General features: G+C 35.6%; 1 protein-coding gene across 8 annotated transcripts in view; it reads right to left on the reverse strand.

Annotated features, from left to right (window-relative positions):
* The window catches only part of LOC145694723 (uncharacterized), a 629,124-nt gene that overhangs the window by 80,286 nt on the left and 533,706 nt on the right, over positions 1-15,132 (reverse strand). For all 8 annotated transcript variants that reach the window (XM_081771270.1, XM_081771268.1, XM_081771269.1 and 5 more), the window contains one exon: positions 13,513-13,931. In XM_081771270.1, coding sequence (XP_081627396.1) covers positions 13,513-13,931 — 419 coding nt within the window. The remainder of the gene's footprint in view (positions 1-13,512; positions 13,932-15,132) is intronic.

Genomic DNA, 15,132 nt, shown 5'->3' on the forward strand with positions numbered 1-15,132 from the left:
CTTTGACATACACAGTGAATAAATGAATAAACAATCTATTGACGTACAGGCTGTTCCATTAAGAACGCAACTTTTGAAATGCCCGCCATTTTTGTTCTAGTAAGTTGGCAGCACTGAATATTACACCATTTTCATCTGTTGTGTTTGTGGTTAGTAGTCAGGGAGCGCATGATCGTCATCTGTTTTCTGTACGGATAGGAATGGAACCCTTTACGATGGAACAGCGTAACTGGGACGCACTTTTCCGAAGATGGCGCTGGATACGCATTAACAGTGAACAGCGAAAGCTACCGCAATGTGTTAAGAGAGTTTCTGTAGTCTGAAAACTGTATCGTATGAATGCTTAGGAAGTATGGTTACAGAAAGACGGCGCAATATGACGCATATCAATTGCAACAATGTACTTTTATTACTAGAGAGAGTTCCCTGGCCGGGTGATTTCTCGCAAATCGCCGACCACCTAGATATTGTGATTTGACACCATGTGATATTTTTTTTTCTGTGAGGGTATTTGAAATCTCTTTGTGTACGCTAACAAACCACGACACTTCCAGAGCTCAAAGCACACAGATTCAGTGTGTAATTTCAGAACAAGAGGAGAAAGTACGCCAAAAAGTTATGGAAAACTTCATAGAAGGAACAAGAGTGTGCCTGTAAAATCGTGGAGGGCATTTTAGTGATATATTTCATACATAAGATAGTATACACTGTAAAAATATGTAAATATGTAAAATGTAAATTACTCAATTTTATCAATAAAATTGTACGTAATTATCCACTTAAAAGTTACGTTCCTTATGGGACACACTTTAGAATAAAAACTTCTAATTAATATTCGCAACGAACATTCTTTTTTAGCACATAGAAATTAGTTTATTTTCTCAGAAACTAGGCATGAGAATTCACCCTCAATCACATCTATCTACTGATTTATGTCTTATCTTTGAACATTTTTTTTTTTTTAAACAAAAATTGCAGTTTTAGAGTTAATCATAATTTTGGGCTGAAAACATTCACGAAGCTTTACTTCTGCTAAATCTTTATAAGGTCGCAGTTAGTAATGGCTAAAATTTTCCGGGTTCCGTAATCGAATATTTCGCTTTCCGGATTTCCAAACAATTCCGGACGTTAGACAATTCGAGATTTTTTCCGAAATCAGGAATGTTTCTGAATTCAGGAATTTTTCGAAATTAGGAATTTTCCGAAATCCAGAATTATCTGAATTCCGGATTTTTTCCGATTTTACTTTCCGGATTTCGGAAAGCAAAAATACCGGAATTGGCTATCCATGGGTGGCATGGATATCTTACACACACATATTATATATATATACAGGGGGTCGAAAAAAACATCTAACACTTCATACAGGACACGTAAGTGGTGTGAAAGTTGTGCGGTAAAATGGGCGACTTAACAGACTTCCAAAGAGGCATGATCGTTGGCGTCCGTCTGGTTACAGCTTTAGTGGCAACAGTGGCGAACATTGTGGGGGTATCGAAAGGCACTGTGTCCAATGTCACGAGGGCATACACAATTCATGGGAAAATGACGTCTGCAAAGCACAGCAGTGGTCTAAAAACAATCCTGTCAGATAGGGACCGGAGGGCATTTAAACATATTGTAGCAGCTAAAAAAAAGACCACTGCAATGAAAATTACGCCTGAACTCAATTCCGGCCTACAGAACCCTGTTTCATCGACAACAGTGCGACGGGAACTTCATAAAATGAAAATTCATGGCAGGGCCGCTATCGCCAAACCTCTGGCGACAGCAGTAAATTCAAAGAGGCGTATCCAGTGGTGCAAAGACCACAAGGCGTGGACTCATGAGCAGTGGAAACACGTAATGTGGTCCGATGAATCGACCTTCACCTTGTTTCCAACAACCGGTCGTGTTTACGTATGGAGAACACCGTCGCAGGCCTATAATACAGACTGTCTGCTTCCAACTGTAAAGCATGGGGGTGGTTCTGTTACAGTATGGGCAGTGATATCATGGTTTTCTGCAGATCTCATCTAGCCCTGCATGCAATGATAAATGTTAAGGCGTATGAGGCCATTTTGGGGGACCACGTTCTACCCATGGCCCAAATATTGTTCCCTGATGGTGATGGCATCTACCAAGATGGTTTGGCACCCTGTCACGCAGCAAAAACGATGAAATCATTGTTTGAGGAGCATGACCAGGAGCTATCACACCTCCAGTGGGTCCCACAATCGCCAGATCTGAACATCATTGAGCCATTGTGGTCTGAGTTAGAAAGGCGTGTTCGGTCTCATTACCCTCCACCAGCATCCCTTAAGTAACTGGAGCATGTTTTAGAAGAATAATGGTACAAATTCCACACACTACGATTCAGGAGCTGTATACGTCCATTCCACGTCGGATCCAAGCTGTTTTGGACGCAAAAGGAGGCCCCACACCATATTAGGTATGATTTTCACACTTTTGCAAACGTTTTAGATTTTTTGTACAACCCCTGTATATATAATGTTAGAATTAGAAAAAAAATATTTTTCTCTATATTCTCAAAAACTACGCATGAGGACTTATATTCATCCATATCATATTGTTGAGCTGAATGAGATTATCGATTTGGGTTGTTTTCCTTTCTTAAACGTTAAATAATCTTGTACAATTTGTAGATTGACACTACGGGAAAGTAATAAATGTCTTTTGAACGAAGGTTCAAATATGGTGGCCCAAAAGTAGGTATACAGTACTGTAATGGTCAGCTCATTGCATTTTATATCATTTCTTATTGTTATGCATCAGGTAGACTTAGTTTCATCATTATTTGTTCTTATTGTCTTCTTACTTAAAACCTATAAGCTGGAATGTTATACTTGATGAATGCAGAGGTGTATACCTACTTTTGGGCCACCCTGTATACTAGAGACGACTAACTTAAGATGGAACATAAACGCAAATTACTTTTACGTTTGAAAATTAGTAACTGTTCTTATCTTTACTTTACCTCAATTTTTTTTTAAATCTCAAAATATTAAATAATAGTAACAATAATCCCAAACTTACGAACTCCACTGGCATCGAGAAACAAGAACGGGTGTCGCGGTAAATGTAAACTAGAAATACAAGGGCTCGGGGGAAAAACGGCTGTTTTTTTTTTTTTTTTTTAAAGTTCTTTTTTCTGCTTAACTTTTTTCCTTGGGAAATTTTGGCCCTTTTTTTTTTAAAAAAAAATCTGCTTTTAGTTGATAAAGAAGACTTTGTTTCGCTTCTCTACAACACAAAAACTCGTTTAAATAGTTTGCAGATAATAATACAAAACCTCAAAAATAAACTATAAATTAGTTTAGAATCGGGAAAGTACCGAAATTTCTGTTCATGGGTCATATGATAATAAACTGTTCATCTGAGTGTGTGGTTTCCAAAACTCTTGAATATATAACCACCATCATGGTTTACGCAGTCCTGAAGATTTCAGAATTTTTAACAAGAGGAATTCAACCTATCATTACGGAACTCTCCCTTTAAAAAATATTTTAAAAAACTACGAAACACATTTAAGCTAAGTCAAGCACATTTTCACAACAACTATGAGTGTGTTGTTAGCTTTTGCGTTTCTATCGGGAAGTCTGGGATTCAGTTCCGCAATTGACCATTCAGACAAAAGTTTTTCTTAATTCTACACTGTAAATGTAGAGATACTGCGTGTACTGAGAGTCCTGGCCGACTTCCTATCTTATTGTTTTCAAATCGTTGTTATTACTTATTACCAACAGTGACGGATTTACGAAGGGGATTAGGGTCTTTCGGACTCAAGTCTGTTCTCCGAAATTACGGAATTTCGAAAACAAACGAAATATTAGGTATGCCTTTTCTCATAAACTTCACGCTCCCCTCAAAACTAGGATTTTTTAGAAACATTAATAAGGAAACCCCTCCCAAAATACTTTTCTAAATCCGCCACTGATTATCAGTATAAAATGGTCTTCAAGGTTGTATTCGGAAGATTACTGCAGAGTATACAAACGAAACGAAATATTAGTTATCTCTGTACTCATAAACTTCAAGCTCCTACCAAATAAAAATTAGGGATTTTTAGAAAAACCAAACAATCAGATACTCCTCCTAAAATACTTTTCTAAATCCGCTACTGGTTATTTGCACAAAATGGCTTATAAATAAAAATATAAATGTATTCAAAGTTGTATCCGGAAAATTATTGCTAAATATTGCACAGCTACATTATAACAAATGTGGAAGTACGCTCTGAAGGATATATTGAAAAACGTACGTTCTGAAAGATGCCGGGTGTTCAGAAAGAAACTATGCGGTGACATGTTGTGGTGTGCTAAGTGATGACTGATATCATCTCTCGAGGACTCTGGCCTCCGCGTTCAGCCGACTTGCCTCCACCGGATTACTTTCTATAGGGTACGTTGAAGGGAAAGGTCTATGAAGGCAATCCGCACACCATACAAGAACTCCAAGCTGCACTGACACGTCACATTCGGAACATCACTCCCGATGTTATGCACAACGTCTTCAAGAACATGCAGAAACTTGTGCAATTGTGTCTTCAAGTGCAAAGGAACCACTTGCAGCCTCTCTTATAACTTCCATGACATTAAAGTTTAGCTTCGAGTTAACTTCAGTTGTTTAAAGTGATTTATGAAAATAAAATACGGCAAGTTACTTTCTTAACACCCTATATATTGAAAAACATAAGTTTAATTTATGTGCTAGAAGCTGGAGTACTAAGCTCTAAGAAATGAAACACGGATTATTAAAAATAAAATGATCTAGACAAGAAACAAAGTCGATAACTCAAAAGTTAAATAGCCTTTGAAATTGCTCTCAAATACTACGTTCTTTGTTTACTTTAATTCATAAAACATGTGCTCCATCCATCATGATGATGAATTCCAGAGCGAAATATGGCATTTAGGTCATGAAATCTAATTTAACTATAGAATATACTATAAGAAAGCTATTTAAATAGAAAAATCATGAAAATGAAAAAAGCCAAAATTTCCATTCCCCCCTCCCCCCGCAAAAAAGCAGGATTTTTATGTGAAAAAAAATCGATTCAAAAAGCCGGCTTTTTGCATCTCTACTGCAAACAGATCCGACATCACTGTTATCAATACGGACCAGATTTTAAGATGATAAAATGTGGTAGGAAAAAGGGAATAAAAGGTGCTGAAAAATCACACAAAAAGGTACATAAAAGGTGTTAATAGGATATCTTTATTATGTGCTATAGTATCCAGTTACTTGAACATTCTTTATTCATTACACCACGAAATATTGTTAAAAACTTGGCTTTAAACATTTGACATAAATTGCAAAATTGTTTTATTTAATCAGAAACTTGTACAACATTCAACATTCTTGTAATAAAATTGTGGTTAAAACCAACTTGGTGTTTAAAAAAATATTAATTTAGCAATATTGTGACTTGAGAATCCGTTACATACTACTGGTTTTCAGAAACTGGTTATACTTGATTATGCACAACATTTCTAGTTTTCGAATGTTAGTTTCTGTCGCTTGGAGCCAGAGACGGATTTAGGTTTGGTGGGGCCGTAAGCTACTGAAAGTAATAGAGCCCTTCAAGTATCAAGATGAACGTAGGCACCCTATATACAGAAATGAAGAAACTAATATTTTAGAAAGCAAGGTAGCAGAAGGGGTCCCATTACTTACATCATACACAACACGAAGCTATGTTGCTATATGTAGATTTTATTTATTATTTTTCGTATATTTTGAAAATGTATATCCAGTTGTTTCCTTTAATTTTTTGCGCCCCCCAAGAGTGGGGTCCTAAGCTATAGCTTGTTTAGCTTATACGTAAATCCGGCACTGCCTGAAGTTCAGGAGATCCTTGTATGTGGAGAAACTTCGCTCGACATCAACGAAAACCAGTGGTGCATATCTTCTAAGCATATGGGCGAGAAATTCAGTTGACGTTGCAAATGTTTCTACGTCCGCATTGTTTCGTAAATTCAATTCAAATTTGACCCTAGCAAATCTGTCAAGATTGTATCTAAATTTATGGAATATTATGGGTAAACGAGACTGAAAATAAAACATTGTTATGTTCAAATTTTAAAAAAATAAAAAAAAAAAGCCAACAAAGGTGCTGAAGGCTAAAAGAAGTGAGAAAAGTGAAATTTTATTAATTTAGCAATAAAGATCAACATTCACGAAAAAGGTGCAACAAAGTGCGTTCATTTCAGTTTGTTTTATGCCCGAAAATGCATATTTTGAACTTTGGTTGTTTAACAACTACATTTTTAGAAAAGGTGCTGCACCTTAAAATCCGCTCTCAAGAAATAATAATCATATATGCAGCAGTACCATTGAGTCATAACATACGTACAACATTCAGTACAAAAATAATCAAATAAAAACACCTGACAGACGAAATCAAGAAGCTATAGAAATGTCAAAAAGTTACAGTAAGACCAATCATTACCTCAGCTATTGAAATTGTCCCTAAAAGTACTGTGACGCAACTTGATAAATGCAGATCCAACAGATAAATGCAAAAAAATCTTCTAACAAACCTACAAAAATCAGTAATACTACTAACGGTTATACAGTCAGGAAATTCTTTAGACAAGAATAACTCTTCAAATAATCTGCACTTGTCCGAGACGGCCGTCAGATTATTAAGCTAAAACCGGTTACAACCGAGATACAATAATAATAATAATAATAATAATAATAATAATAATAATAATAATAATAATAATAATAATAATAATAATAATAAACTCCTATTTAACGCTCTAATTTGGGCGAAAATCTCACTGTAAACTGATCGCCCTTAAAATCGCAAATTGTATTACGAACAATATTCAAAATAGAGTATTACATTTCAAACTTTGCTCATAATGAAAATATAAAATATTTTATGTACATACCACATTAATAACAGAAAGAGACAGAGGCAACGTCAAACACTTACAAATACACATAAATTCTCAGTTCATATGCACCATAAATCCTAACACAGGACTTGATCTATATCTTGCAATTATCACTGAACGTTTTCTATCTAGTGTATTTCAACCAATCCTTTCAAATATCCTGAATATTTTAACGTTTCATTAATACGTGAAGAACTAACTTAAATATTCCTAAACTATACACACACACACACAGTGACACATCATTAGTTGTCACCATAAAATATAAAACAGTTCATAACGGTATAAATATGTATATAACATTTTATATATATATATGTATTCCAAATAATAGGTGGTTTTATTCCACGCTGTCGATAAAATTATATAGCACGCTACATTTAAAAGGTTGAAATGTAAATCAGATATACTTTGTAACATACAATATATGTATGCCACATCAAACAGAAAATGGAAACAAAATAAAGACAGAGTTATCTAATATTACAAATCAATGACAATAAACTATGATAATACGCACGATAAAAATACAGAAACTCCTAAATGCATAAAGTGGACACGAAAAGAATACATGCATAAATATACGCAATCTCTAGTGGCGACCATCTAATGGTCTACCCTGGCGACACAAATTTTGTGTTACATAATAAAAATATCGATTTAATGATTATTTTTTCTACTTGTTTACTTGATAACAGACGCATGATATAGGTTTCCGTCCCATAGAATAAACTGAAAACAAATTCTATATGATGGTAATGATTCTATGAAGTGTTACAATCCCTTTTATAAAAATAGCACAATCTTTTCATGGAAATATGTTAAAACGGCCATCTAAACGTATTACTAATCTGTATTTTGAATTTTGAAGAGTTGAGCTACAATATTTACTTGTTAAAAGTCAACTAATGAACATACTTGAACAAAATTTAGGGGGAAAATGGGCAGTTTTAAAACAAGTTCAAGTATTCTTTTTAAATAACAAAGAATCAAATATTATGCATAACATAAAAATTAATAACTAGATAGTGAGACTAGTAACTTTCTGTACTTTAGAATGCAACGATAATATATGTGGCTTGGATCTAAAAGGGCTAATGCCACTTTTTGGCAAAAATGATCTTCAATTTTAACGTCTATAAATGGATGTTTTCTTGTGCAAGAAGAGCAAATTTCAACACGAAATAGTCCGGAATATATACCATTCATATTAACATCTGCCTTTCTTGCACAAGAACATATCCATTTATAGGTGTTAAAATTGACGAACATCTCAATTTTGCCAAAAAAAAAAAAAAAATGACATTAGCCCTTTCAGATCCAAGCCACAGATATGTACAAGTTATAAAGGACAATGGTCCGGTACGTAAAATAGCCTTTTTTTATTAAGACAGACAGACTTGTACATTTATGCTGTTAAATGTTGTGACTATACTCGTACATTTTGTCTTGTCTTCATCACCATTATCGGTGTTATGTAAAAGGGGCATCAGCTTTAAAGCTAAGTATGCTGAAAGAAATTGTGGGTAAATTGAATTACTTGTACAAGAATTGAATTATTTTGTTAGAAATTGTAGTAAAGAATTTTACAAATGGCGGATGCCGCCATTTGCATTTTTTGGTTGACTTTCAATTCGCATTACCTGTCATATATAGTAGGAAATAAACAGAGAAATAGAAACTGTTAATTATGTAATTTTAGGAATAAAAGAACTAATTTGTCTCAGTTAGGTAAAGAAATGTAGTTACAATCAGATGTAGTAAGGGTCAAAATCGTGATGGAGTTCCAACGAGAAGAAGAGGGCTAGTTACTCAGATGGTCAGGATAAAAGATTTGGAAAAAATGAAAAAATAGATGAAATGTAAACGTGTAAGGTAATTGTAAATGAATGTAGGCGATTTCAAAAGTATTTGTAAATGTGTACGAAAAGTGTACGATGAGAATAGTTCATTTTTTCCACTTCCTCTTCGTCAGCTTACTCTAGGATATGTTGACACTATCACATTCACCGCGGAACTCCTACTCGTACTTTAGGTTGTTAAGATACAATAAATAAAAATGCCATCTTAGAAGGATATATTTTTGGAATTAAAGCTAATAAATGATAAGTATGAAATAAATTCAGTGCCTTAACAGAATAAAGAAATAATTTAATTTCTTGGACTAATTATTGTAGAAAGTTTTGGTATAAGTTTAATCGAACTGGGATACAAATAAATAGTAAAATGTTTGTTGCAACAAAAAATTCGTCCTTCATTGACTTCCCAGGCAAGTCTTTATCATAAGTACAAATTGTATTTGCAACATTAGTTAACAAAGTCTCATGAATTGCTTTCTGAAAATATTAAAGTTTAATAACATATTTGTTTTGTGTATTTTCGTTCTGAATAGAAATTATTTTGAGGAAATTTGTCTAAGACCAAACCTTAATTTTGATAAGTTCGGACCATAATTCGGGAACCTAAGGTATGCACACCATAATGTTCCATATGCACACTACGCTCATCACAGTCCACCATCATGGCAAATTTGGTCAAAATCAATCAACTTTCATTAATCGCATGCGACAAAACATAGTCAGAAATATCTGATGGGAGTGGATATGTCTCAAGTATAAATAATAATAATTATAAATTATTATTATTTCCTTCCTATTGTGTTTCGTAAATAAATGTTCACTTCTTTTCCTGACGTTGTCCTTCTCCATATAAGCATATCTCCGTCACTCCATGATCAATTTCCAAATACAAGATTCAGGTATTTCGTCTCCCCATTATTTTCCCATTTCACTAGAATGTGTCAGTTTGATCGTAGCTTTCATTTGACTTTTAACCTCCTCTCTAAGACCGTACCGTGAAGGGGCGAGTGGGGGCGAGGGCCCCGGGCGCCGAAGTAAGGGGGCGAAAAATTTGGGAGAAAAAAGGAAAAAAGATAGGAAAAATTGCTTGGAATATATCGTAGAATCTCGTATACTCTCGCCCCAGGCGCTGATTTTCCACGGTACGGCCCTGCTCCCCTCTGAGAAACACTGAAAATGCATGTATTACAACCGGAGATCCCACCCCGGTCTACCGTCCGATGCCAATATGATGCGATGCTTGAAGCAATTGTTTATATACATTTTCTTCCAGTTTCTGTTAATTTTCCAGGATTAGGTTAATACTATAGTTGCTAGAAATGACACACGACTATCTTTATTCCAGTAAAAATTCCTTTCGTCTTCTTCCTCCCCATGGATTATACGCGACACGTTTAATCTTCTAAACATTTAAATTAATCTTCCCTCATGCACAGAGATTTTTGCAGTTCCAAGATTTAAGAAAACTGTATAAAATATATAAAAAATGACCAGTCATATGACACCACGTATATATATATATAAAATGACAAATTTCCAATACAGTTATATCCTAGATATGGTACTTCATAAATTTATTTATTATCAATATATTTAGGAGATAATAGCGCAGGAAAGATCCTACCATTCTTCAATACAGGGTGTTTTTGGGGAACGGACAATTTGACAGCGGTCGAAAGAACTTCAGTAGTATGTACTGAACACCACAATGAAAAATATTACGATATTACATCCTATTTTTGGCAGATTACCTACGGAAAATAATATCATTTAAGTTATAATCTTTTCGGTGAATGTAGAAGTGCAGTAATTCCTTCCAGCTGACCATTCCAATGTACCGAGCTAAGGTTATAGTCACAGTGTTGCCACTCTCCTTTTAAGAAAAGGGGAGAAACACGGGTAAATGAAGCCACATTGTACGGGCAAAGAGCACACGAACAATTCACTTTTATTCTGTGTAGTAGTCGTTTATGCACTTTACAGAGGTTTACTGTTGCCCAATACCAATTCTGCTTATTTAATGCATAACTAAGATGAAAGTACACTTCAGGTACTCATCTTGAAGATAGCATCTTAATATTCGTCGAAAATGCCTGTTCGAGTGAGTTAAAATGGTTCCTATCTATGGCTCCATCCCTTTCTATCTATTTCAAACTATTCATTTGAAAATCGTCTCCTTCCCGTGATCCACCACGTAAAGTTTTTTTCATTATTATTTTTTTCATTAATAATAAAATTAAATCAATACTCTTATCACGATGTATAGTTGAAAATATTTTGAATTATGTTTTACCTCTCCTGTTGATTTTTTTTAAATATATATATTTCATTTAGTCGAAATTAAATGTCGATTAAAAGCAGGGAATTCGTGTTATTATTCAGTTCAAAATCTCTTGTTGTCGCGAATTTTGTCGAGGAACTCGAAGCTTAAAATATATTAAACGATAATCATGCCTGTTGTTCTACATGGTTGCGAAACATGGCCACTTACTCTGAGGAAAGAACACAGACTGAAAGTATTTGAGAACAAGATCCTGAGACGAATATTCTGACCGAAGAGGAACGGGAATGGGGAATGGCGGAAACTTCATAACGAGGAACTACATAATTTATACGGTTTACCAAACATTATTAGTCACCAAGTCTAGGAGGCTTAGGTGGGCGGGTCATGTAGCTAAAATGAAAGAAAGTAGAAACGCTTTCAAAGTCTTGAATGGAAGATCAATCGGAAAACGACCATTAGGAAGACCTAGGCGCAGATGGAACTCGCAGAGATAGGAATACAAAGTAGAAATTGGATCCAGTTGGCTAAGGATAGAAGTCAGTGGAGAGCTTTTGTGAACCTGGCATTGAACCTCCACGTTCCATAAGCCATAGAGTTAGTTAGTTTTTAGTTTATTTCATTTAGTCAGGCATTGGTAGAATTCCGACTTCCATAAAGGTAAGAATAGGTAGATAATCTAAAACAATTTTCTTTTCTATCTATTTCAGACGAACTGTTTAACATCGAAATCCTCGTATGTTGTATTGCAATGTACTTCTTGTTTCATGCAAATGGGAAAATTAGTCGCCTATTTACAAAGCTAAGTATTATTTAAAAAATCACTACTTTGGATGTATTTAAACAACACAACAGTTCAATGTGAAAATTGCAAACATGCCTCTCTCCACTTAGTGTTGCCAAATGCCTTCTACAAGATTTTCCTGCAATTCGCACAAATGATAGAAAGTGTACAATATAATAATAATAATTGTGATAAGTAATAAAACGGGAGTCCAGGTGAGAAATATGATAAAGTAATAGAAAACGCACATAGTAAGAAACATGAAAAGTTATACAACTGGGTAAAGTAAAGGTCACAACTGGAAAAGGGGAACCTTCAAAATCAAGAAAGAAATTTAGACAATGACAGATTGTGAAGTACCCAGGTAAACAGGGCTCAAAATAGGGGAAATGAAGAAAAATGTATAATGAGAAACAGTACGAGAGAGTACTGATAAAGATTGAGCCTTACCAAGAAACAATTGAGCTACAGAGCTGAAATTAGCATGGTATATAGGGCGGGATCTTTGTAGACCATGTTGCAAAATTCAATGTTCTATGATATTAACATCCTTTTCTTTTTCATTTCAGAAGTCAACATGGCCGCACCTCCAGCAAACTTCAATCCAGAAGAGCATAGGACCGTCATGAAGTTTCTGTTCATCCAAAGGAAAGGTGCGACGCAGGTCTACGATGAAATTAAACATACTTTGGGGGACCGTGGGCCGTCATATGCAACTGTCAAACGCTGAGTGGCAAACTTCAGAACTGGCCATTTTCCTGTTGGAAGTGCGAAATCCAGTGGCAGGCCTGTTTCTGTGTCTGTTACCGAAAATGTGCAAGACATCCAGGACATGATAATGGAAGATCGTCGAATATCAGCCAAAAGGATTGCTACATGTTTGGGCATATCACGTGAGAGTTGGGACCATTATTCATAATGATCTGGAAATGAGAAAGATTGCAGCAAAGTGAATATCCAAACTTCTGACGAAGGAACAAAAGCAGGAAAGAGTGAGAACTGAAACACGAGACACATTGGTCACCCTAGATTTTCAAGTGTTGCCTCATCCCCCTTATTCACCTGGCCTAGCTTCATCCAATTATCATCTGTTCCCCAATCTCAAAGATCACCATTTTCAAAGTGTTCAAGCGGCAACTGATGCTAGAGATGAATGGTTACAGCAGCAAACAAAAGGCTACAAGAACTTAAAAAGTTGCAGGACAGATGTCACAAATGCACTGACATACTGGAATAGTGTGGGAGTTTCAGCTTGCTAGCTCAATATTTTCTTTTAAGGCTTAATCTTTATCAGCACCCCCTCGTATGATGGAAAGAATGAAAACGTAGGAAGTGTATAATGTGTAAGTCCCTTAGATGAAATAAGTGTAATGTGTGTGTAAGAAATAAATTACACTTGAATTTCTTCCCCACACTCAACACCACATGGACAGAATATACAAGAAGGATGCTAATGACGAACTCCTCACATATGCTAAAAAACAGTTTGCTTAATAAATGAAAGATTCAAGAAGAATTGGAAATTATATCTCACTAAGAAATTAAAAACGGGTTTTAAAAGTTTCCAATTGTACCAAGTACGAAATATAAAAAGTTTCTCATGCAAGTCAAATAAATCGACAATTTACCAACATGCTGCCGACATCTATTTTCTACAAGTGTAATTAACTATTTACTTACCTTGGCGTGAGTCTTCTTTTCTGCTAAAATCTACAGGCTTTGGCGTGCTCAGTCTTTCGGTTTCAGAGCTAGGATTTCTATTGAGCAAACGGTCTCCTCCTCCTCCTCTGGGTGCCACTTCACCTGAAGCCAGGTTAATGTCATTGAACATACTGGCAGAAATACATCCCGGGAAAGCGGGCAGAAAGCTGCAATCGTTTCTGATATTTACACTTGGCGATTGTGCTGGCGATAATCGAGGTATACTTTTCGGAGACAAAAGATTCGGGTTAGGTGCTGCTGCAAGTGCCGAGGCTAGAACGGGGCTATTGGTACAGAACGATGCTGTAGGTCGAGATGGAGTCGTGGACTGCAGGGATACAATAACAGGTGCTCGGCTATCTGCAGGCGAAGAACCTTCGCGGTTCTCTGCTGAATCTCTGCAATAATAACAGTGACAAGAGCTTTAATTATGTTGCACTGAATAGCAAAATAGAAACATTGTAAAAGTCATATCTGTACATGCCACCTTTACGGGTACGTAGTAGTTCGTAACCTTACCACAAAATACAATTTCTCTAAGTTCATATTATTTTAACAACTAAGTCTTCAACATCAAATGGGCCATCGAAACTATATAACGTTATTTTTATCTATCCGTAACCTTAAGAAGTAAATTGGTAATGAATAAGAAACTAAGGGAATAAGGGTACAACTAGGCTTGTAGCTAGGAAAGTCAGGATGGCTCATCTCCCCTTCCCCTCTGCGACCTCCTGAAACTTTCAATCGTTTCTTTAGATAATTATGTTCAAAATAATAATAATATAATAATAATAATAATAATAATAATAATAATAATAATAATAATAATAATATGTAAAGAATACGAGCTGAAATCAAGTCCCCCCTCCCAAATATCATACTGTTCTAGTTATGGGCATTTCATCCATAGGTGCCCCAACTCATAAGGCCGGAGTTCACGAGCTCGGAATTACACTCATTCGACCTCAGCCTCATAAAGTAAGCATGTGGTTGAATGAGAGATACTTGTAAATCATATGAAGGCGATATCCAGTGAACATGATGTAGGATTAATTGAGTGAGTTTGTGGTTGAGTGTGGTTGGGTTAAACTGAGCACCTTTCCTGGCATGAGCACCTAAATTTGTACGTTCTAAGGGCATTTATACACTACGCGCTTTTTCATGTTAAATTGTATGGAATATATACATCCATGGATAATACTCAAAAAAGATTAATTTTTAAAATAAGATAAATAGAAGCAGCACAGGGTATCGCGACAGACTGCCTTAAAGGCGATTACTTTCAATTATTAGACATATATGAGGTTATATTTGTTTCTGTCTTCCCCAGTAAATAACACATCCCGCAGCAGAAGCACAAACAGAGCAACCTTCAAGTTGTAAGCAGAGTTTGTCAGAAAATAATATTTGATAAAGGAGTCACTTCAGGTATTTCGCTCTGGAATCATGACTACAAGTACACTGCCAACCCTTCTTAACTATTACCGATCGTCCCATCCCCTCCCGTACTGATCTCCGCAAAATTTGCGGATTGTAACGCAACCTCAAAATGCAAAAATTCTATCTGCCATACTGTTTATCACAATCCACAGCGTAAAT

This window comes from Thermobia domestica, chromosome 9 (assembly GCF_964235325.1).
Source record: "Thermobia domestica chromosome 9, izTheDome1.hap1.1, whole genome shotgun sequence".
In the NCBI taxonomy this organism is placed as follows: Eukaryota; Metazoa; Arthropoda; class Insecta; order Zygentoma; family Lepismatidae; genus Thermobia; species Thermobia domestica.